Raw genomic sequence first — 25,122 nt, 5'->3', positions numbered from 1 at the left:
AATACCATTTTCAATAATAAATATTATCTTTGGGATAAAATATAATATTATACTTCATAATTCATTGTACTTAAGTCTCCAAAACATAATTTTCATTTTTATGTTATATTAATTTCTAAATTTTCATTTTTGCATATATTATATTATTATTTTGAAAGTGGAAGCCTTTTAAGTTGAAAAAATGAATTACCGAAATATCCATTATAAGTTGAAGGACATTTTTACTGATTAGTCATGAACTATTTCTTCAATATTCAAGTTATACAAAATTGTAAGAAAACATTTCATAAAATATTACCATTAAATTATTATAAATTTGTAATCAAATTATATTAAATGACAGAAGGACAAATAAGTTGGGAAGTGTAACCATCACCTTATTGAATAGCTTTTATCTTTACGTATTCTTCTAGAATATTCTCTAATTGGTTATGTGGTTAAATTTTTGACTGCTAATTAATTACGTTTGTTTTTAAAAATAAATTTTTTATGTTTTTTTAAATGGAAAAATATATTTGTAAGTTGAATTAGAGGCAAAATCATATAAGACTGTGAAAAATTGAAAAATAAAAGTAAGAATTTTTTAGGTATATTCTTAGGTATAGTACTATGACAGGATCTCTTTCATTTATTCCCTTTATTTTGCTTGATTTTTAACAATTTTAACTTTCTAATAGGTGATGTTATCGTCATATAGAAAGGAATCAACCTCCAAAAATCTTGAAAACAAAGTAAAATGATAGGTATACCATTGTGAATGATCTTTTAGTGTGTTGCATACTTATAATTATAGTTCTATTTCAAATATAATAATTTATTGTTAGATGTAAAATGACTATTTTAAATTGTAAGAGTGATTGTACTATATTACATTGAATTTGTGATACTTATAATGAAGTCATCTCCGATGCATACCGCAAGCATCTAAACATGCACCCCTGGTTATTTGAGTAGGTGCCTAGGAAGCAACAAATTCATGTTGAATGGTGCGTAATTAGGAAATTTGTAGGGGTGTATAAAAAATGAAAAGACAATAATCAGTTATGTATGAAATTTAAAGGGTTATATCACTATAAATAGGCTTGTACCCTCCACTGTATGGAATTCAAATGGATACATCGGAACTATGACAAACATACACTTATGTTTTATTTAGTGTGGTCTTATCTCTATGAATACATTTTATGTATAATTTTATTTTATGTTGCATTTTTAGGCAGATCCTTCTATTTGTATCATTTGAAATGATAAACTTGTATTTTTTTTTATAGGTGTGCTACATAAGTTCTTTCATAAGCTAAATATTAATTATCATAATGTTTTTAGAACCTTTTCACCTCCTAACTTAATTGCAAGCTAAAGAATCATAAAGTGATCATATTCATTAGTAAGTAACAAAGTGATTTGTTAATCATTATATATATATATATATATATATATATATATATATATATATAAAATTTATTTTGATTCGATGAGAAGACTCTTGAATTTTAATTGGTTATGGGAGAAGGTGTAGACAAGAACTCCAAAAATTATTTAGTAATTCTATCCTTCCAAAAATTATGTAGTAATTCTGTCCTCCCTTTTTTGTCCATATGCATTGTTATGATTAAAATTTTAAGAAGGATGTGTATATTGTATTTTTTTCATGTATATTTTTTGTGTGTTTTCTCCCCTATTAGACTTCTTTAGTTTAATTTTCTACGATTTTCTATATTTTTATCAGGCTCAAATTAGTTATTTGTGACTTTAGTGAAAGTTTGCTACTACTAACCAAAGTTCAGATGTACTGTTGGTTACTTTATAACGAATTGCTTTTAAACATTAAAATGCACCCCTTGTTTGGTGTTTCTTGTCACACTTTTAATGATTAATTATTTGTAATTGTTGCATTTTATTTCTCATTACATACATGTTTTCATAGAATTGTAATCGTTCTAACAATCTAAAATAAAATTACATAGGATACACGTGCAACACACGTACCCAGAGACTAGTTATATTATAAGTGGGAAGAACTCAAGTCAAAAGTTAAACGATTTTACCCTCCTATAATTTAAATGTTATAATAAATTTAATTAAAATAGTAATGACTTTTGAATTTTCTTAGATTAATTCCTATATATATATATATATATATATATATATATATATATATATATAAAATAAAATTAAACTTTAAATAGTAACCATAATATTATTATTATTATTATAGTAATAATAATAATAAAAAAAAATAAAATTAAAAAAAAGTGGGTAAGTGTATTTTTACTCTTTAGAAACTAAAAAATTATAAATATAGTTTGGCACATCATTAATTCATTTATACCCAAAAACTTTTCTCATCATTATCATTTCATTAAAAACTAATTAACGGCTCTAGATCTCTTTGGTTCAACTTCATTCTATTTATTTGTTTTTGAAAAAAAAATTACTAACCGTGCAATTCTAATTTTACTCGAAATTTGGCTTAGAAAATCTATATATAACTATATAGTTGGGAAATGAAAATGGTGATTTCACACCTCCAAAGCTCAGCATCTATATATGTTTATATTTTCTTTTTTTCAGATTTTTTAAACTTTCATCCGTATTTCAATAAAATCTCAATTTTCGAAATGATTTTCCTAATTAAAATGATTACAGTATGATTTATGAGCCTTAAATAAGGGAAGAGGAGGAGATTTTGGAATTGAATTACATCTTTCACTATATACAATAATTATATCTTAAATAAGGAGAGGAACAAATTCAATTTAATTGGAAAGAGTAAACAACTTTAATGACTCAAAGAAGAAAATATATAGAATAAAGTTGGTAAGGGAGCTTAGCATTGAGTAAATAAAAAACGGCTTCTCTGCTAAATCCTCCCTGTCTCCCTCCTCATTTTTCTTCACAAATTCAATGAGATCTCTTTGTATCATTTTGCCAATCGTTACTAGAAGTACATATACCATTATAAGTATAAATTATATCTAATTTGCTATTTATTTTTGTCCTTTCCAACTCTCTACTTGACCACTCAACTTTTAATCTAACTATATATAGTGGTCTCTGAGTTCATTCCAATTACATTGTGATAGTTTTTAAACCTTTTTCCATCTTCAAAGAATTCCGTATCACATGTTGAAATTAAATTAGAGTGATTACCAATGATGATGATGATATTATAGTTCTCTTTCTATTTAATTCCACGAGTTGATGGAAATATTTGGTAAGTTTTTATCTAATAGATTCATTATTACTTTATAGTTCGTCTACGATTTTCACTTGAAAGTTATTTTTGTTACTGCAATGATAATAGTGTGTTACAAGCATTTTTCTATTCTCTGTTATTTTTCTATAGAGTAGAAAATGTGGTCAAGAAGTTCTTAATTATATTAACATTTACGCATATCATTTACATATATTATACAATACTTTATAAAAGTCGACACCAAAGTGGCAAAGTGTTAAATCACTTCCATCATTTTGTCAGTTTTCTCTTCTTCTCTCTGTCAATTCTTAACGACAACTACAACGCTCAGGTTATTTTTCCCCATATTTTCTGCTAATTCCCTACCATTTTGAAACTTATACTTATGAGATTACGAATAATGTGATGGTTAATTACTTTTTTCCTTTATAGTAGATTGCTTTACTACTCTAATATAACGTGAATTGCTTTATTTCTACTTTATTATTAATATTTAATAATAGTTGGCTTAATATTATATTCACCATGTTACTTTGTGGTCTAAGGATGTTTGTGCATGTCTCTTATAACTTTTATGATTTTGAATATCACCATAATTTTCTTTCTTTTTAAATTTAAAAACGTGTAATCTTTTTTTGCTTTCGTAATGGACCCGAATAGAATTGTTCAAGAAAAACTACACGAAATCAAATGAAAGAGAGAACTCAAAGATGTACTTTGGTTATACTTCTCCTCTTATCCTATTTTATGGGTTGTAGTAGGAATAACTACTAAAATATGTCATTTTACTAATTATAACTCTTAGGCAATGAGGCCGGTCACTACAACAAATGTGATATATAGCTACAAAATTTTTAGCTACGACATGAAATTTGTCACTAATTGTTCACTTTTAGTGACAAAAAATAAATTTTGTGGTTAAATACATGAGGCTTATATTATTAGTGACGAAACACAAAAAATCGTGGCAAAGTTTTGTCCAATTGAGTTTCCCACCAAAAAGTAAATTGGCGCCATTTGTTGAGTACTATTAACCACGAATTTGAAGTCACCGGTGACACATTATTTTGTCATTAATGATATTCTCAATTAGTGACAAATCATTTTTGTCCCTAATTTAGGGAAATTTTGAATACGAAAATTTTTTGTCACAAAAAATATATTGACACATCAAAGACAAACCATTTTTGTCCTAAAATTAGTTAAATTTTGTATACAAAAAATTTTTGTCGCAAAAAGTACATTGATATATTAGTGACAAATTATTTTTTGTCCTAAAACTAGATAAATTTTGGATACAATTTTTTTCGTCACGAAAATATATATTGATTCATTAGTGACAAATCATTTTTTGTCCTAAAATTAGTTAGATTTTAGATATGAAAAACTTTGTCAAAAAAATATATTGACAATAGGTGACGCACTAGAATTTGTAGTTAATCAAAGTAAACTTTAGTCACAAAATTTTATATTCAATTGTGACCGTCATTTTTGTCACTAATAGTTCAAAAAATTAGTGACAATCGTATTATTGTCTCTATTTAACCTACAATTTAGTTACAAAAAAAAATTGTCACAACAAAATATATGTTCAAATTGCTACAACCTAAATTTCCAAGTGGAATAGTGCAATTATGGACGACGAGAAAAGATTCACAGTTATTAAAATATAACATCATTAATTTTAAACAACCTTTTAACCAACACAAAAATATTTTAGAGGAAGATTATATACTAAGCACCACACAAGCATAATATTTTTTCTAAAATACTAAACCATATTGCAGTGCAACAAGCGATATAGACTATATCTCATAACAAAAAAAATCAAATGTTAAAACACCATTAAGATAATTTGAATTTTAAGAAAATACAAATAAATCTTTCAAAACTATCAAGTGTCTCAACAAGTTTTCAAATAGTTTGTCATTTACACGTCCAACAAAAGAACTCAATGAAAAGGTGTATATCAAGATCCGTTGGAACAATTGCAGCTAATAAAAATCATATGCATATTTTTAAGTTGTATTACAATAAAATAAAAACGAAAACCATTAATTTTTATAATGCACTAAAAAGGTCAGTGAATAGTAATACTCACAACTTATTGTTACAATAGTTTGTAGAACTCCCACAATAAGTATTGCCACAATCAACTTGTGCCATTTAGCAACTATTATAATTAACATGTATACGTCATAAAAAAATAAATTTAAAAAATCAACAGTCTGTTAGTCTCAGAAGCTTGTTGGCACGTAAAACATCTATCGACTTTTGTCATGCCCCTTCTCCTAAGGTTGTCCTGAGTGACACTACCCTCATGAGATGAAGTATTTGACCTTGGGAGGGGCTTTGGTATGCCAAATAAGCTTCTAAGGCCACTTCTCTATCATATAATTGTGAGGACATCATAACGAATACCATTCTTTCATTGTGTATTGTCCATTTGTCATCATATCCCATTAGATTCTCTATGGGTTGTGATCATTAAGGCAACAACAATCCAGATTGGATAGTAATTGTAGCAAACTATCTAGTTCCCGGTCTTGGAAATTCTATTTTGAACAATGGTGCCCTGACATTATTTTTTTTGTTCTGGGAGATAATAGTGTCTGAATTAGAGGCTATTGAGAAGAGAGTAGGAAAGTTACTTTGTAGAGTAGTGTTCCTTGACCATTTTTCCTTCCAATTTTCCTTTTGAGAATTAGTACTATTGTATTCTTCAGCATTAGGACTGCTGGCTACCACCAAAAACATGTTACAGGGGAGTGAGATTCAAATCTAAACTTTACAAAGTACCTAGGAAATCAACCAACTCCTCTACTTTCTCTATACAGTTCTGTTTACACCATTTTAATGTGAATGTCATTATCTTCTTTTGTAGCTGCATTGCTGGTTAATAAATATCCCATAGCTTTGCTATGCTCTTCTATGGACCAACACCATATGGAGATATGAATACATTAGTGGACCAATGTGATAGTATTTTAGGTTTTGCAAAAAACCGCTTCTTTCCAGAGAGCACCCGTCTTCATTGTTGAACCTCCATAGCCGTTTCATTAGAAGGGCTCTATTATGTCCTGCTATGTTTCTGATACCTAAGCTTCCAAGATATTCAGAAAGAGTGATGTGGAGCCACATGATATGATGAAAATTTTGAATTTTTCTATTTCCTTTTCATAGAAAGTCTCTCCTTAACTTATCAAATTATAACATTACCTCACTGGGAATAGGAAATAGTGACTTTAGGTATGTAGATAGGCTGTTAATAGCAACGTTTATCAGTGCAAAGAATTTTTTTGAACTACAATTTATGCCTTTCTAAGGAAACTTCACTTTGAAGCTAATTAGTATGTTAGTAGCTTTGATGATTATTATTTTAATATGAAAGGGATTTTGATCGTTTTGTATGTTTCTTCAAAAACAAATAATTAGGAGAGGTTTGAGATTAATTTGGACGAGCATTACGTGAAAGATAGCTGTGAGGATATTCTGAAAAACAGAAGCCGACAATGGCGCTACAAGTTAAAACAATTGTTTGAAAGTGCACGCTTAGAAGAAGAAGCTCGTAAAATTGAAGTGCCAGAGTTGACCCCAGAAAATTGGAATAGACTTGGTGACATGTGGATCGATCCAAAACATAAGGTAATTTAAATTCATGTTATTCTCGTTATTATTAAAGTTATGATATTTATATTTTCTTTGTAGAAACGATGCGACATAAACAAGGTCAATCGAACTAAGCTTAAATCTAATCATTTCATGGGATCAAAAGCATTTGTAGCGGCTCGTGCTGAACTTGTAAGTTATATTGTTTTTATTTTTTTTACTAATAAAACTTCAGTGCTATTTCAATTGTTTTTCTTATTTCATAGGGTGAAAATGAACCTGAAAAAGTAGAGCCTGACAGAATCGAGTTCTACAAGCATACTCATTACAAGAGTAAGAAAGGATGGTCATCTTTAGAGGCTGAGACTCACTATGTAAGGATGGTTATCCAACACGTTTGTTCGATTAATGTTCTTCTGAAGTTGTGTCTTCTCCTTTAAATAGTATTTATATTTTTATGCAGAACAACATGAAAGATTTGTAAGAACTATATACTTCGGGAGAGGCTTCCATGACTACTGATGAAATTGTGGATACCGTACTTGGTACAAAGTCAGGGTACATAAGAGGACTTGGTTATGGTCCAAAACCTAATACTACAAGAGCTACACAAAGGAAAACGGTAGAGTTAGAGGACTCCCTCAGAAAAGCAAAATAGGAAGCTGCTAGTGTCCAAAATAATTTACAGAATCGATTAAATGCTGCTAAAACTGTGGTAGAAAACCAGCAGACTCATATACAAGACCAGCAGTCTCAAATACAAGATCAACAATCTCAAATAGAAGCATTAAACTCTCAATTGAATACTATTGTGGCATGCCAAGAGGAAATGTTTAGGAAAATGCAATGTTTTGCTCACTCATCGCCTTCTAATAGGTTAGAAGTAACACAAACTTATGTGATAATTTTTGCTTACTATTTTTTATGAAATATATAAATATGTAGCATTTAGTATCTAACTTTGCATACTTTCTTTTATGATGCAACAGAGAAGGAGCTCCATGAGAATGCCAACTTTAGGTATATTTTTATTTCGCCCCCGTAAAGTCCAGTTTCAAAAGTTATAGTTTATATCAATTATTTTATTTATATTATATTAATACGTTAATACCTTAGCTCAAGAAAAAAAAGTTAGTATTGAACATGCCATATACTTTACGCCCTAGGTGCGTCCTAATCTTACTGGACATAGTGTAGAAGAGGCTAGCATACCTTATATAGATGGGAAACATTGCAAGTAGCTAAGTAGATATAAAGAGAAGATTCTTCCTTTTTACACTACTTTATAGATTTTCAGACTATGGAAATAGAATATCAATATTGTAGAGCTGCAATTCTTATCCTTCTCAGTCTCTTACTCCTTGCTTTGGGTGTATCTGGTCATTTAGTGATGATATAGTTTGATTTTCCTTAAATCTTAATAGCAAAGCTTTGTATTCTTAGGGAAATCAGTAGCACATAGAACCAACATTTTTACAGTTGGGAGATATTCCGAAAGGTTTCTAATATCTTAGCCATAGAATTGACAGGAAGTTGTTCATATGCTTACTGGAATACTTTTGTACTCTACTAGTAGTGCAGTAGTCCTTTAGATATATGATTGGTAGTGCTAGATATATAATTCAGTATAGCTGTTGGAAGCAAAATCATGATTAGAATTTAGAATAGAATAAAATTGTGTGTTAATCTTTGTTAATATTGTAATACCGTTGGTGCTAAATGGTTTAATTCAAACCTTACATGAAAAATAACTTAAAACTCATATGATATGTGTAGTTTTAGTGTAGAAAGAGAAAACATACTAGTAGAAGTGTGAATGAGCCATACATTATTTCCAATATCATTGGCATAGCGTTTTGATTTCTTCCTCTCATTCAACATTCTGAGTTTGACTTGCTCTTCTTTTGTTAACGAATCCTTAATTCACTTTCTCTTCTTATAGCTTCTTTCTCGCACTTACTACTAACTTCCATTTTTTTTCATTCTTTCATGAATCTAAAAGGAAAAGTCAATCTTATTCTTATGGGTTGATCAAAACTGCTGCAAAAATACAATCTTTTAACTCTTTTTTAGATTCTTTTGAGTTGCCATTAATATACTGCTTAGTTTTGTTTGAAAGATGGGTACAAATAGTAAATACCAAATGGTGGTGAATGAATTTATGGTAAGATGATCATATATTGAGAACCTATGTTGCTCGGAATCTCTAGAAATGTTATTACAGATGTATCGAATCTTCCAAAAATGCACTACTTTTGGAGGATCGGACATTTTTTAAGAGTTCAAGTGTCATAGCAAGAACTTTACTTTTTGAAGAGTTTGGAATTTATGGTAAAATGAGCTTATCCTAAGAACTTTTCTTCTGCCGAAGTCATTCTTGATTTTTAAAATTTGATAGGTCTAATTACATTTCTCTGGACAAAAGATCCAGCAAAGTGAAAGATCTATTGTATGATAATTGATAGCCATTATATATTTTCTATCCCATCAAGTCTGCACAGCAAATTTAAAGCAGATGATATGAAAAAGAAAAGAAGATCAATAAACTATCTCATGAATTTGTTTGGAACAACTTTACATTAAACTTCATCCTAGTCTGCCCACTTTGATTTGAAAGAGTATGTTTTTGCATCTGTTGTTGAAAAGTTACGACTTGTTTGGAGACTTTGCCCCTAGGCTTATCGTTTAGCGGTAACATAGAGCTTGCTCCTGTTTCTAGTGATTTAATGATCGTAGACCACCTTGTTAGATAGGGGCTTAGGTCTGAAAATTCAGTATGATCTTAACCAGCAGGTACAAGGAGATACTGAAGCTAAATTTGTTCCAATTTGTGTTAAGTTTGTCCTTAATAAAATGTTGGCATACCGCGATCCTGCACCATTTTATTTTCCTAAAGGAAAAGGCATTGAGGATCTCCCTGATGCTTTGATTGCCCTTTCAATGTGGCTCTCTGAAAAAGAGTAAGATTACTATGACAACATGTTTGAGCAGACTAGTTTCACTGGTGCAGTTCACTATTTTCCTAATGCCTTGAGCCATCCATTTTCACAGTATCCATTACCAACAACTGTCTTGCTAGGTGTATATTGCCACCAATCAGTCCCCTTTATACACACACTTTTCACCCATTTTACTCGAAGGTTATTAGCATGTTGGCTATATTCCATAGATACTTTGCCACTGCATCTGCATTCCATATCATACAATCAGTGATCCCCTTTAAAGTTGTCATGTTTTCCTTCATTTTGGGTTATTGTATGCTCCGGTGTTGTCACACATTCCCCTTAGATTCTTGTTATTGTTAAAGTTGATATTACTCTATAGAGTTGTCTTGGAGGTGTGTTACTTTGTGAAGGCAAAGTCAACTAGTTAATTACTAGATAATGTGGTAGTCGACAGGTTTGGACAAAAAGATAACAGCAGGAATGTCTATCTTATTGCAAGATAGAAGAATAAAAATTTTCATTCTTTGAATTATGAGCAGTGAGTTTAGAAGCTTAAACATTTCATATAGTTAAAATATGTTAAGTCTAAGCCCTGAAACAAATAGAGAGTTTTATCGTAGCAAATGTATAGCTAATATATAGCTTCACATTCTATATGATTTATTTTTGCAGTGGTCATAAAACAGGACATTACAACATATGAAAAATCATATTGTGTTACAGATTCTACTTTTTATTAACTCTTATGAATTTCTTTTCTCTCTTTTACACAGGTATAAAAGTGAGAATTGAATCAAGACTAATGCAAGACAAGTATCACCATATTATTGATACTTTGGAAGAAATTTCTACTTTTCTGTCTTGGTTTAGGATTAATATTTCCTCTATTTCAGTTAGATTTTCTTGTTATTGGACATATTTTACTTTAGTTCATGGAGCTTGTTAAAGTACCTTAAGATATTTTAATTGTTTTTAATTGTAATGGATAGATTTCATTATTATCTAGCATGTTTTATTATTTAATTTTTAATTTATGCAATTCTATAATTTAAAAAATTTCACTAATATAAAATAATTAAATGTCATCAATGAATGCAATTAGTGACAAAAGATTTTTTCATTAAAGGTAACATTTAGCAACGACTAAATTAAACTTTTTAAGGCAAAATATTTTTTTCACAAAATAAATAAATTTGACATAAGTTGACTACATTTAGTGACAAAAATATATTTGTCCCACTATCCTTTTTTTATTGAATACGAATTAATTTTTCATTTTATGACAATTATAATTGTCACTAATTATGATAATTTATAGTGACAATATGTGTTGTCGGTAAAAACAATACTTTTACTGACAAAATGAATAGATTTAACCACAAAATTATTACCCTTTTTTAGAATAATAAATTTGTCCCTAATTTATACATTTAAGGACAAATTTATTTTTGTATATAAAAAGTAGTCATTAGTGACGAAATTACATTTGTTCAACTACGAAATACATATAACTTTAGAGACAATTGGTGTCGTCACTGTTTGAACTAATTAATTAGCAACAATACAATTTTGTCGGTAATAATAACCTTTTTAGTGACAAAAGATACTATTAACCACAAACAAATTATACTTTTTATGACAAATAAATTTGTTACAAATAATTATTCATTTGGCGACGATTCTTCTTTTTGTAGTTAATATAATACTTTTAGCGACGAAGCACTAAATCGTATTTGAATAATTTTGGAGACGCACATTTAGGGATGATTACTTGACGAAATTTTTTTCGTCACACAAGATTTTTAGTGACGAAATATGATTTATTAATGACAAAATTATTTGTCCTTGATAATCACATTTGTTGTAGTGACGTAGCACATAATGATTGAGGCAACAACAAGAATGATATAACTTAACATGGCTCACACGTGCAACGCACGTGTCCATGACTAGTACATAAAAATTACGCACATCATGTACTCATTCCTTACTAATTTGATACATATATTATGTATGAATGAGTATCTTTTCTAAAATTGGGCACTCCAAACAAAATGTTAAAAATAATCGACAGACTTGGGAATGAAAAAAATTCTCATAAAGAACTATTTACAATAATTAGATCTCCTGTAACACAAATTTAAATTAATCGAATCAATAAGATCTGAATACTGGATTGATGTCAGGTGGGGGTTTGATCTCAAAGGTCGGAGTTAAGTTCCTAACCAGGCTTGGGTCGGTACAAAGGTCCAAGTCCTTGTTAATATTTGCCTAAGCTATACTTAAATACTCCTGGAACAATATTTTCTCCTTAATAACCAACCACCAGAAAATAAGTTTAAAAACCACTTATTTTAAGAAGAAAAATTCGGTAAAAGCATTTTCCTTCATAAAAAAACAGCTCTAAAGGGTTGTTCACTTGTTTGGTAATTGATTTGGAGGTGAGTTATACCACTATTAAATTATGTATAAGTAATATCATATTTAATAGTTGGTTTTTTTTTTTTTTTTTTTTTTAATTTAATAATTAGTTCGAAGATACATTATTCACGTAAAATTAATAAGCTACTATTTGATTTGTAATTTAGAAACTATCATAACTAATACATAGGTAAGTACGATAAATTGGTATACAGAAAAAACAACCGACAGCCACAAGCCCCCACCAACGTATGGAAAAGCCAGAAAACAAGGCCGTTAAAGTAAAATCAAAAGACAAAAAAAAAAGAGGGGTCCCCAAACGGTCCCTATGCGCAATACCCACCAAAAAGTATGATCTCAACACTAATAAATATAGTTCTTTCAACATTCATCCCCTCTTCTTTCCTCTTTTCAGAATTAGTCGAGTTAGTAGATTTTAAATTTCTTTTTTTTACTAAACAAATTTAATCAAATCAGTAAATTTTGAACTACTGTACTAATAGCTATGAAGGCTTCTCGTAGAACTAGCTATTACTCTTCTGTCGGTGCTGGTGCTCGTGTTGGTGTGGGTGCTTCTACAGTTACCTATTTTGCGGAAAATGACCAATCTACCCCGAAGATTATCCAAATTCCGATTCAGTCCCCGCCGGAAAATAATGAACTTCGGAAACCGTCGGCTCCGATCGGAAAGGCTGCTGTTAAGATACAGTCAGCTTACAGATCTCACGTAGTCCGAAACCTTGTAAAGAAGATCTCAGCCGTCAATTCTGAAGCCAATTATTTACAGCGTCTTATCCAACGGCAGGTATTGACTGATTTATTATTTACTTCTATCACTTTATTATTGCTCTCTAAAAATTTCGGATTTTGAATTAGTAGATGCAGTAAAAATAAATGAAAATTTTGAATAAATATATATGTTCCGAACAATTTCAGTTTATTTTAGTTCATATACTCTGAAATAAAGTGACGGATTTAGAATTTTTAAGCTGGTAATTGTAGTTGCAAATTGATGAAATGTTGCCATTATGTATATATTTTGCGATGCTGTTATTTTCTTTTCGATCCTGCTTTGATTTCAATTTTTTTGAGTTTAGGATCTGTCGTAAACAACATCTCTAATGGGTAGGGGTAAGGTCTGCTTATGTCCTCCCCTCCTCATACCCACTTGTGAAATTACAGTGAGTATGTTATTGTGGTCAGATACCGCCAAAACCTCGCATCCCTCATGATTTGTGAACGAAATTTGATCATGGCTTTTTGCTTTGTATCTTGCTAGTGTACTGTTATATTTTTCTTGCAAACATGTTTTGTTTTCGTTTCTTTTGAAACGAAGGTGTATTAGAAACAATCTCTCTACCCCACAAAGGTAAGGTAGGAGTAAGGTCTACGTACATCCTACTCTCCTCAAATCCCACTAAAATCACGTTTGTAACATGTCACTTGTTGATAAACAGGACACAGTTGACGCTGTAAGGTCCAGTGAACGAGAGAGAATCAGGATGAACGAGGCACTAATGAATCTTCTATTGAGATTAGACTCAGTTCCAGGAATTGATCCAACAGTCAGGGAGCTGAGACGAGATCTGAGTCGCCGGATTGTAGGGCTGCAAGAGATACTAGATGCTGTTTCTGACACTAAAATTCAAAACTGGGATGGATTTCTAATGGATTGGGATGATGTTGTAGAGAGGATGGAAATGGATGTATGCAAAGAGAGAGGTGGCGGCGATGAACTAGAGACGTTTTGTGCTGAGCATTTAGGATTTCGATGCCTACAAAGGTTTCTCCACGATCAATGATCTTAATATGTTAATATGTATATCTATATCAATATCTATACATGTATCTGAATTTGCAATCTTATTGTCTATGACTTCTCTTGCCTTTTTGCCTTCTCTCTGTGCTTATAACCTATGTTGCTCAAACTCTCCAAAATACTATCGCATATGTGCTTGATTCTCCAAAAATGCACTCCTACACACATCAATCGACATTTTCTGAAGAGTTTGAGCACCATAGCTAATAACATATGGTAGCATTTTCTTTCTATATGTTTAATGGAAACTTTGATCTAAAAATTCTTTCCTGCACTAGGACACTTTTTAAAGTCTTCATGATGTAGACCACAACATAGACATTACTTTTTATGGTTAATATGTCTTCAGAGCATTTTTCTATTATAAAATTTGCAGAAAATACTAACACTGATCTGATAAGAAAAAAGAAAGATGAATGTATGAAGAAAAGGAACTTATTAAGTGTCGAGACTTGAAGGTTGATGAACCCATCTAGTACACCACCAAGGTTGTGGAGTGTCAAGACTTAAAGGTTGATGAACCCATCTAGTACACCACCAAGGTTGTGGTGGATGGATTGGATCCCTCAACCCTTGATCAGAGATCTTGGATTTGAGCCCTGGTAAGGAAAAAATTGTGATAGTTAGTGTTTCCCCCTTATATGAAATACCCAATGAGAATCCGAATTACTTTGGGCCTCAATGCGGGTACCATACACTGGATGGGATTTTTTTTTAAAAAGCATCACCATAGGAAGAAAGCGAAGAGTGTGGTCCCTATCTTGTTTTTGCCGAGCCCGATTCTCTATGGCAGGAACACGTTTGATTGGATGGAGATAGATATATAGAAAGTGTGCGGTGAGGGTGCTTGTAAATCACTTAGTTGCCTAGCTCGGCCCAAGCAATGCCCAAAAGTTCGATGCCTTTCTATGTCTAGCAACTAGTGAATCCTACCAAGTATTGAAATTGGATTGGATATTTCCTCTATTCACGAGAAGGGTTTAAATGGCGACCAAACTCCTCTTTTCTAGATATCAAACGGTCTGAGGGACGTTGATTCCCTGGATTTTCTGGCTTCCTTTTCCCTTCAACCAGTCACTCTTTTAGTTCCCAAAATATATATAATCCAGAATCTTTTTAAGCGCCTTATCACAAAGTGACCAAGCTAGTAGATAATGACATGATTATTTAGCCGGTAAGCTAGCAAGCTTACAAAATGAAGGAAGAGGAGATCCTTGTATTATAAGTTGAAGGCGAAGTTGATTGTCCAGGTGTTGGTAATTACTATTTATTAAAAGTCTATATAAGATACAAAAGGCAAAATATGGGAAAATTCAAGTTAAATTCTGAATTCACCTATATAACAGTTATACATATAATAGTACTCTAACAAAAGCATATGCAGTTCATTTCAATGAAGTAAAATCAGTTCTTATTATTGAAACACTTGTCTACATCATTTTAGCAGTTGATATTTCTTTCAAAGTGAATATAACATGATAAACTAGACCCTTCAAACAACCATTTCTATTCTCTTAGCTTGATTTCTCTACATGACTTGATACAACAGAGAACTTACATATGCAAAATGAGACATGTTTTACACAGAGCTGCAGCTACATTTGCATTGTGACAAACAATTCTTGCAATCCGAAAGCCTAGGGTAAGTACCTTTGCAATCACACTTGTTTATGCATTTTGAACGCGACGTTCCACACCACAAGCACTTGGCCATGCAGCGCATAATAGGCGCGCATTTTGGACAGTCGATTTTTATGTGATTTACTATGCAATTTCTGCATCCATTACCATCTGTAGGACAACCAAAACTAGGCAAAATGATTATGTCACACACTATTATTAGAATTATCAAACACTCGAAGAGTAGTGTCTTTGTTAGCCTCTTTCCCTTTCCCATTTGTCTCTTGTATACAAATGTCTTTGCTTAAAGACACCCTATTTGTGACTTGTGATGAGAGGGTGACTAGAGGGAAGAGATCTATTTATAGAGGGTAGTCAATGTTGAGTGTTTGTTTAACACAATTGGTATCAGAGTAGATTCATCTCAATTTTTGTTATTCGATATTGGACTCCCATATTAAAAAAATTGTCCATGCTTTAAATGTATAGTCTTTGACCTGGTGCGCAATACAAAGTTCATGATACATAACTCATTTGATTCATTGGAAAAATTACTGAAATACACGTTTTATGTTTCCCTTATTTCCAATATCCTCTTCTATTTCTTAAAACTTCTAAAATTCTCTAAAATCCCTTATTTCTTTAATGTATCCGAGCTACATATTATGTATCCGATTTATTTTATAATATATTCAAATTAGTTTTTAATGTATCCGAGCTAGTTTTTAATGTATCCGGTTTGTGTTATAATGTATCCGAGATACTCTTTAATGTATCCGAGCTACATATTATGTATCCGGTTTGTGTTACTTTTTAAGAGATTAATGTAATTACAAACTAAAAAGGGATTGATTGAAATTTCATATTAAAACTATGTGATTCCTAAAATTTACCCTTCATTCTATTAGTGTGACCCATCCAAAATAAATGTGAGAATTCCAATGAATACAGGAGGGGTATGGGTTTGGGTTGAAGAGTTCTGCTTCAATGTTTACATCAAATCAAATGCATATAACATGTTTATTACATTAATATTCACTTTACTAAGTCAATTACTAGTTATTATTTCCTCTGTTTCTAATTACTTTTCCACTTTTTCTTGTTTAGTTGTTCCTAATTATTTGTTCATTTTGATAAATCAAGAAAGGACAATTTTTTTACCTATTATATCCTCAATTAATTACTTTGAAAAAGATAGAACTTTTTTGAAAATTTTAAGTTTTTAATTCATCTACTTCATGATTAATAGAGATAAAATGGTAAACTCACTATGTCAATCATTATTTTATTACGTAATAAATATATTAATTCAAAGATGGACAAGTAATTAAGGTCAGAAAAAGTATAAGTTAAATTGATTTGAGGTAAGTATCAAATATAACTTTTTCCCTAGTTGTTAGACAGAATTCATATTTTGGCACAGATTTTAACTTAAAATTTATCACTCTCTGGTCTTGGTCTTTATGAGCATTTAAGTTCAATTTAATGTACATTGCAGTTAAAAGTTGGCTGTGTCTTGGTTTCCTCAATAGTGCCTCATCTCCTTGTTGCTCTATACTTGCCCCTCTTACTCTTCATGGACTAAAGGCATCTACGTGACACTATTTGATTGGATATGAAATTCGAAAGAATAAGTTTTTTTAAAAATATTTTATCTAAAATATCCTATTACTTTTTCTGTCCAATAATACTTGTTCACTATTGACTTTGTATATTTCTTAAGAATTAATAAATAGAAGAATAATTTTACTATATCACTCTTTGAATATAATAAATACAATGTCTTGAAAAATGTAATAGAAAAATGACAACAATTAATGGAAAGGTTAAATTAAGAACTAAGTGTAAAATTATCCATTGATTTCATAAAGTGAACAAATATTGTTGGACATTCCAAAATAATATAGTGAATAATTATTATTGGACAGATCAAATATTTTATTCACTCAGTAATAATTTTCTGTCCTATTTTAATGGTCACTTTAGTTTTAAGAAATTATCCCAAAACAAGTAGTTTCACTTTTAAGACCAATGTTACAACTATTTCCAACTATAAAGAAAGTCTTTTTTTAATATTTTCTCAATTTTTTTTACAAAATATGTAATAAGTAAAGATAATTTAATAAATTATATTTTGTATTTTTTTTAATGAGCATGAAATAGCTAAATCGATAATTAAAATGAGATGGTGAGAGTAATTCTTATCATCATTTTTTTTCCATTTAAAATTGGAGATTAGTATTAAAGATAATTTATTAAATTATATTTTGTATTTTTTTAATGAGCTTGAAAGAGCTAAATCGACAATTAAAATGAGAGTAATTTTTATCATCATTTTTTTTTCATTTAAAATAGAAAATACTAAGCAAGAGATCACACTTCTAAAACTCAAATAGTCAATCAATCAAGCTACTAAGATTCTCGGCTCCTCGTTAGGTTGGAGAAAGGTGGGACTTGTCATGATAAGTATGTTTGGCCAAGTTTATCCACTTATCTATTAAGGAATTTGAAGTAAAGGAGATGAAAGAGAAAAAAAGACAGATGGAATAATAACTTTTGTTGCCATTATGAGCAATTATGTCTTTAGTGGTCTTGATTTGAGTAGTTGGTACCCAAAAGAATCAATCTCGAAATTTCTTATTTATCTTTCCTTCTTTTATTTTTGGACCCAAATCACTTTGCTATTATCTTATCTTTTGTTTTCTCAAAATTGATTTTAGGCAACAAGACTGTCAAAATAATGGAAAAATATCTTCATCTTTTTTTGCTTCAAATAAAGAAAAGATAAACTAAACAAAAAGTATCTCAATGTACTAAACTCCGTACAAAATTCAGAGAAGAATCGAACCATAAGGATCTATTGTACGCAATCTTAGCCTACACAAGAGACTATTTTCATAACCTCCCTAATCACATGACAACAAGTAACAATCTAACACATGGGGTTTACAGACAAGTGTCAATCTTTTGTAGGCTTATAACTCAGAAATGATGAACAATCATGTCAATTCAGTTATGGAAAAGAAAAGGAAAGATGAAAGTTGGGGGGGGGAGGGGGAGTGGGGGGGGGGGGTTGTTGAACTAGAAAAAGATGCAAGTTACTATAGGCTGAAGAGAAAAGCAGCCAAAGATCCTAAATTGGAAATCTTTAGTTGAAAGGAGAGCAAAAGAATGCAATAAACTTATGACAATTGTGAATGAAAGTTTTTCTATTTCCTTAGAAACAATCTCTTCTTGATTTCTAGACATTCAAAAGGAACCAATCACACCTAAAGCACATAAAAGAAAGAAGAAAAAAAGAACTCTTGGTTAATCTAATCATTCATAGACAAAGCTCAGCTTTATTTGAATGACACTCACCAAAACAAAAATAAGCTATCATTTCCCCCTTCCTTTTTCCTCTTTTGAAAAAAACTGACAAAAAATGAGGAACTAAAAGCACATGAAGGTCCTAGGAAAACGATTCGAGCAACAACAGATTTTTTGCTTCATATTGCCTGCCATTCTTTCTTAATATCAAATGTGTAGTTGATCTCCAAATAGCACTTGTTATCATCATCAAGGAACTACAAAGTAAGACCAAAAAAAGGCCACAAATTAGTTGATACACATAATAGTGTGTGGGATGAAAGACGTGTCTAGAATGCCTACATAAAAATGATGTTTTTGAAACCATGACATGACTCTGCTTCATTTGGCATTTTCATAAACTGGTCCTACGATTACTTAAACTTTTACTTGAGCCCACTACTCTCACCAGACCTCACTTGTGGGATTACATTGGCTATGTCGCTGTTTCTGGTCCTATGCTTACTTGAAGAGTAGTAGAAAACAAAAGACAAAGAAGCTCAAATGGTCCCCTTACTATAAGGTAAAGACAAGGACCATGTGCAATGAACCGCAACATTACTGTCAATCTATCATACTGGAGAAAAGACTGTTCACAAAATTTAATACATGATAAACGTGCTGATGGTCCTTAAAACTACACCATGACCCTAGTGGAAGCTTAAAAAATTAATTTCTGGGGTATACAGGACGTACTCAGTTGGATGGTAGATGAGAATATGCTACAACAACAACATACGCAGTGTAGTCCCACAAAGTGAGGTATGAAGAGGGTACAGTGTACCTAACCTTACCCCTACCTTAGAGGTAGAGTGGTTGTTTCCGATAGACCCTCGGCTCAAGGAAAAACAGTCCAAAGAATTCCAGGATAGGGGAAGTGAAAGCATAACAAATCATTCTGAATAGTAACTACAGAAAAATAATACGATAATCAAAGTGCATAAAACAACACACTACTATCAGAGAATATGTTGAAAGCATGAAATGAGAACCATAATCACCTTTGTCCTAGCTGAGTAAGATCCTCTTGCGAAAATGCCAGACGGGGTAGTCTCTTCTGGCATCTCATGTGTATACGGCTCAGTTTGAGGACTAAAGGCCCCAATCATTTCTTTCATGCTGTCCACTTAGATAGGTTTGCGAAAAAAAGTAAAAGATAAATAAATTGTTAGGCCTCACATTGACATTTTACAAAGAGATGGAGATGAAAGGGGTAGTCATAGTACCTTTGATACCAGTTTTCCAAACTGTGTTCGTGTATTTGAGACCTGTCACTATATTATTGTTCACCTGGAACGTGAATTTCAGGTGGTATTTACTCCCTTCTTTCAGGACAAACCATGGACTTTTGGGTTTTCCATCCTCCGGAATTGGGAGAACAATATCAGCTCTACCTGGGGACTTAATTTCAAGGCTCAAGATCTTCACTTCTGGATCGAGTGACTCTACAATTTTAAGCAGCAGAGGCAAGAGTCAGAATTTTCTATCAAACACATGGTTTCGTAGGAGAAATAGAAACGCTTCTTGTATGAAAGGTCACTAAGAATTTACCAGTCTCAAATCCCACGGGGAGAACATTGAATAAACTAGTTACAGGAAATTCGAGAAGATAAGTTTCTTGAGTTGTGACATTTTGCACACCACATCATGCAAATGACAGCAACGTTCAGAGAAGAATTTTACATTAATGGCAAACTGAATTACCATGATTTACTAACCGAAACTTAGAATTTCGTGCCATGACTTTTGGGACTAGTATTAACACTAAAGGTAACCAAATTTCTATCTTGTTACCAAATCTATTAATTTTATCCAAAGCAAATCTGTTTCTTAAGATCCTACCAAATGTACCAATTGATCCATCTAATTGAACATATGCCAGTGAAACAAGAACCATTCTATGTACAAATTGCACATAGAAACAAGATCCCTCTTTGCTTTTCACAGTCTATAGCATTGTTCAAATTCAACAATTAACAATCAGTAAACTATGCATAAAGAGATTTTAATTTGAAGCTTTTGATTACAAGATCTGAAAGATGTGAAAAATTCCACAAGATTTGTGTTTTCCTATATATGTTTGCTAATAACAATCGTGACTAATCAGCTTACACGGACCTCGACTATTCTACAGTGTATATGCATCCTCTCACCTGCATGGATATGGACATGATTTGAATCTTATTAAGATATTCCAAAATACATTCTTATGTAAGACATACATTTGAATGTTAATAATTTTATCATGCACTGCGCGGACCAAAAGAAAGATCAATGCAGGGAATTAAATAGAAACACCACTAAAAGTTACCTTCCCAAGATTTATTCACAGAAATAAAAAAACTTCAATCTAAAAAGTATGTTCTGAAAATAGGAAATCTCATATAACATGATATGCTCTTTCAAGCTGTCATTTTGTAAAGAGGGATAGTCATTGATACCAAAAAGAAAGATTAAACAGGGGTAATGACGAAAATCTACAAAAAGGCAGATGAAAAGCCATAAATTTCAACAACAACATACCGAACGAAATTCCACAAGTGGGGTCTAAGGAAGGTGGTATGTACACAGCCTTACCCCTACCTTATGAGGGTAGAAAAGCCATAAATTTCTAAATGCACATAAATCCATGAAAGTTGATGAAGAAAATCTTGAACCAAAAACAATCAGTTAATTTACCTCCAACAGCATTAATATCCACACTTCCAAGAAGCTGCTCCTTCCATCTTCTCAAACTCTCATCGTCCTAAATTCCCAAGGAATGAACATACAAATCATATCTTACAAAAAAAAAACACATATGAAAAAGCACAATTAAGCACCAAGAACATGTTCCTTCCATCGTCTCAAACTCCCATCATCCTAAATTACCAAAAAATGAGCATATAAATCACAGCTTACAAGTAAAAATACATATGAAAAGCATACAATTAAGCACCAAGAATCTGTTCCTTCCATCTTCTCAAACTCCCATCATTATGAATTCCCAAAAAATGAACACACAAATTACAACTTACAAACAAAAAAAAAACATATGAAAAGCATACAATTAAGCACCAAGAACCTGTTCCTTACATTTTCTCAACCTCTCATCATCATAAATTCCCAAAAAATGAACATACAAATCACATCTTACATACAAAAAAGCATATGAAAAAACATACAATTAAATACCAAGAACCTGTTCCTTCCATCATTGTCAAACTCTCATCATCCTAAATTCCCAAATAATGAGCATACAAATCATAGCTTACAATCAAAACAACATATGAAAGCATACAATTAAGAACCTATTCCTTCCATCTTCTCAAACTCTAGTTCCCAAAAAATGAACATACAAATCACAATCTTACAAACAAAAAAACATATGAAAAGCATATAATTAAGCACCAAGAATATGTTCCCTCTGTCATCCTAAATTCCCCAAAACTGAACATACAAATCATATCTTACAAACAAAAACCACATAAAAAACAGACAATTAAGCACCAAGAAAACACAAAGATTCAATTTTTTCAAAGACACCTTACCTTATCTTTCTCAAATTGTTCTTTGAGAGTACATTGAGGACCCAACTCAATCTTATTAGTATTTTCATCTTCATCTTCATCCTCAGTAGTATACATTGAACTTTCACTCATCTGTCTGCTAACTTTATTCTCATGAACCTCATGTTCAATCTCAGAATCAGAATCAGCAATTCCACCTTTCTTTCCCTCACAAACAGGGGCTGATTCCTCTTTGCCCTCCTTGTTTTTGTCATCAAAGCCCATACTTTCTAATCTAAAAAATTTCAGTCAGGAATTTTATCAAACAGCTTCTTGACATGAACCAAAGACAAGTTCTTGACAAGAAATTTTACACAACTTTAAAAAGCCTTACCACTTCACGTTAATTTCACTCAACAAGAAGATAATAACAGAACCAGAAAATTCCAAAAAGAAATTCAAGAAACCTAAAAAGAATCAATCTTTATTAAAATACAAGAAGTGGGTCATCATAAAAAATACATATATATGAAGGAAAAAGTGGTAAAAAGAAAAAAACCGAATACCCAGAAAGGATAAAAGTTGTTAAAGAGGAAAAATACACCAAGAGAAAAATAATAGATGAAAGGGAAATAACAGAGAGAAATGAGGGGTAATTTTGAGGAAGTTAATAAAAGGCGCCATAATGGAAGTAGTCCTGTGGTGATCCGAATATTTGGAGAAATAATAATAATAATTAATTTGATCGACTATATAAACAGACACTCAAATTAAGCATCAAGTATAAGAAAGTATATTTAGATATATTATATGGATAAATTTTAGGAATCACATAGTTTTAATATGAAATTACAATTTATACCTCTTTAGTTTGTAATTACATTAATCCCTTAAAAAATAAAACAAATCGAATACATAATATGTAGCTCGGATACATTAAAGAGTATCTCAGATACATTATAACATAAATCGGATACATAATATATAATTCGGATATATTAAAAACTAGCTCGGATACATAATATGTAGTTCGAATACATTAAAAACAAGCTCGGATACATTATAAAATAAACCGGATATATAATATGTAGCTCGAATACATTAAATACTGATTCGGATACATTAATATGTAGCTCAAATACATTAAAGAAATAAGAGATTTTAGAGGTTTTTAGAAATGGAAAGGGATATTGGAAATAAGAAAACATAAGACGTGTATTTCAGTAATTTTTTCATATTAATTTGATGTCGATTGATATTTAAATATTTTTTAATTTTTACTCACGATGTCTCGTAGACACTCGATACTAATGTGACATTAATCTTATTATTTAATAACTCCTAATAAATTATTTAAATTATCTTATCATATAGTCATATTATATTATTGTAGTTTGATGTAAGTGGACAAAACCGTTACTTTTAACTTTTTCTGGTCGTTGTTTATAGATTCACATGCAAAGCTAGACTGGATTTAGATTGGGACACTTGTCTTTTTCTTTCTTTTACTTTTTGAAAATAAAGTTATAATCAAATTAAAGGCATAATAATTTCAATACATAAACATGATTATAGTAACATTTAGACATTTCAACTCATCAGTTATGTGTCAGTTAAATATTTTAATTTATAAAATAATTATTTAGATATTTAAAAAAAATTATATGTCACGTTAGGCTAGGAAGTCTATGAGAAATAGCAAATTGTTAATAATGAGTATCAAATTTGAATCATTTAACTTCATACCCTAAATAGCAAATAATTGTTCTTACATTCTACAATTTACAAATTTTATTTCTATTTTATTTTTACAACTTCTGTAGAAACAAAACAGTGTTCAAGATCTATAGTGTTACTGTATTAATTATGGTTTCCATTTGTCATTTACCATGAAACATTATTAATTTATTATATCATTTAATGAGTAGATTTGACACTTCATGTGACCCTTCTATGAATTTTCACGTGAATTTCAATTTGGGATAATTTTGTCTATACCATTTGTAATCTACATTAGTTTTGTATACGATTTTATCCTACACTAACATGCTCCATTCGTATCAAATTATTTATTGTATTTTTTTTATCACAAATTATCTATCGTGCTTTCTAAAATAACTAGTAAAGAAAGCCTGGGCAGCACATTAATAAAGTTATATTGTTACTCTCTCCGTCCCATATTAGATGAGAATCTTACTAAAAATATTTTTTTCATATTATTTGAGCACTTATTAAATTAGGATAGAATTAATTAATTCTTTTTCCATTTTACCCCTACAATTAATATGACCATTCCTATATTGTATGTGAATTTTTTGTAACTCATTTCAATGTGCATTGATATAAACAAAGGGCAAAATGGTGAAGTCTTCCAATGTATTAATGATTTCTTAATTACCATGTAAAGTTGGAAGTGCCCATCTAATATGAGACGGAGGGAGTATAGTTTATGTATTGTTATAAAATTAGTAAAGATTGTTATAATATATTTTGCTCATAAGTGAGCTAATATAGAAACTTATTTGTCATTTGTCTTTTTAATTTCAATTTTAAATAGCAAATAAATGTAGCGATAAGATTGAGGGTAGAAATGAAGCATATCTTTCTAAATTTAAGTAAAAATAAACAGAGTAGAAGTAACATTAGGGTTATCGATAGGACGATTCATTCGGT

General features: G+C 30.9%; 2 protein-coding genes across 2 annotated transcripts; one reads left to right on the top strand and one right to left on the bottom strand.

The window, feature by feature from the left end:
- The first annotated feature begins 12,630 nt into the window (after positions 1 to 12,630).
- Positions 12,631 to 14,044, top strand: LOC125818718 (BAG family molecular chaperone regulator 5, mitochondrial-like). Its single transcript, XM_049498231.1, has 2 exons — positions 12,631 to 12,979; positions 13,632 to 14,044. Exons 1-2 carry the CDS (start codon positions 12,680 to 12,682, stop codon positions 13,974 to 13,976), a joined length of 645 nt encoding a protein of 214 aa, XP_049354188.1. The 5' UTR covers positions 12,631 to 12,679; the 3' UTR covers positions 13,977 to 14,044.
- A 4,754-nt stretch (positions 14,045 to 18,798) lies between these two features.
- Positions 18,799 to 23,143, bottom strand: LOC125819041 (rho GDP-dissociation inhibitor 1-like). Its single transcript, XM_049498554.1, has 5 exons — positions 22,492 to 23,143; positions 21,641 to 21,707; positions 20,188 to 20,406; positions 19,963 to 20,087; positions 18,799 to 19,179 (listed from the first exon to the last, which is right to left on the bottom strand). The coding sequence occupies exons 1-5, from the start codon at positions 22,732 to 22,734 to the stop codon at positions 19,102 to 19,104; spliced, it is 732 nt and encodes a 243-aa protein (XP_049354511.1). The 5' UTR covers positions 22,735 to 23,143; the 3' UTR covers positions 18,799 to 19,101.
- Positions 23,144 to 25,122: the final 1,979 nt, after the last annotated feature.

This window comes from Solanum verrucosum, unplaced genomic scaffold (genome assembly GCF_900185275.1).
Source record: "Solanum verrucosum unplaced genomic scaffold, falcon-dt-bn FXZP01000252.1, whole genome shotgun sequence".
Taxonomy (NCBI): domain Eukaryota; kingdom Viridiplantae; phylum Streptophyta; class Magnoliopsida; order Solanales; family Solanaceae; genus Solanum; species Solanum verrucosum.
Note: the sequence above shows the minus strand (reverse complement) of the source record. Positions and strands in the feature narration are given on the sequence as shown.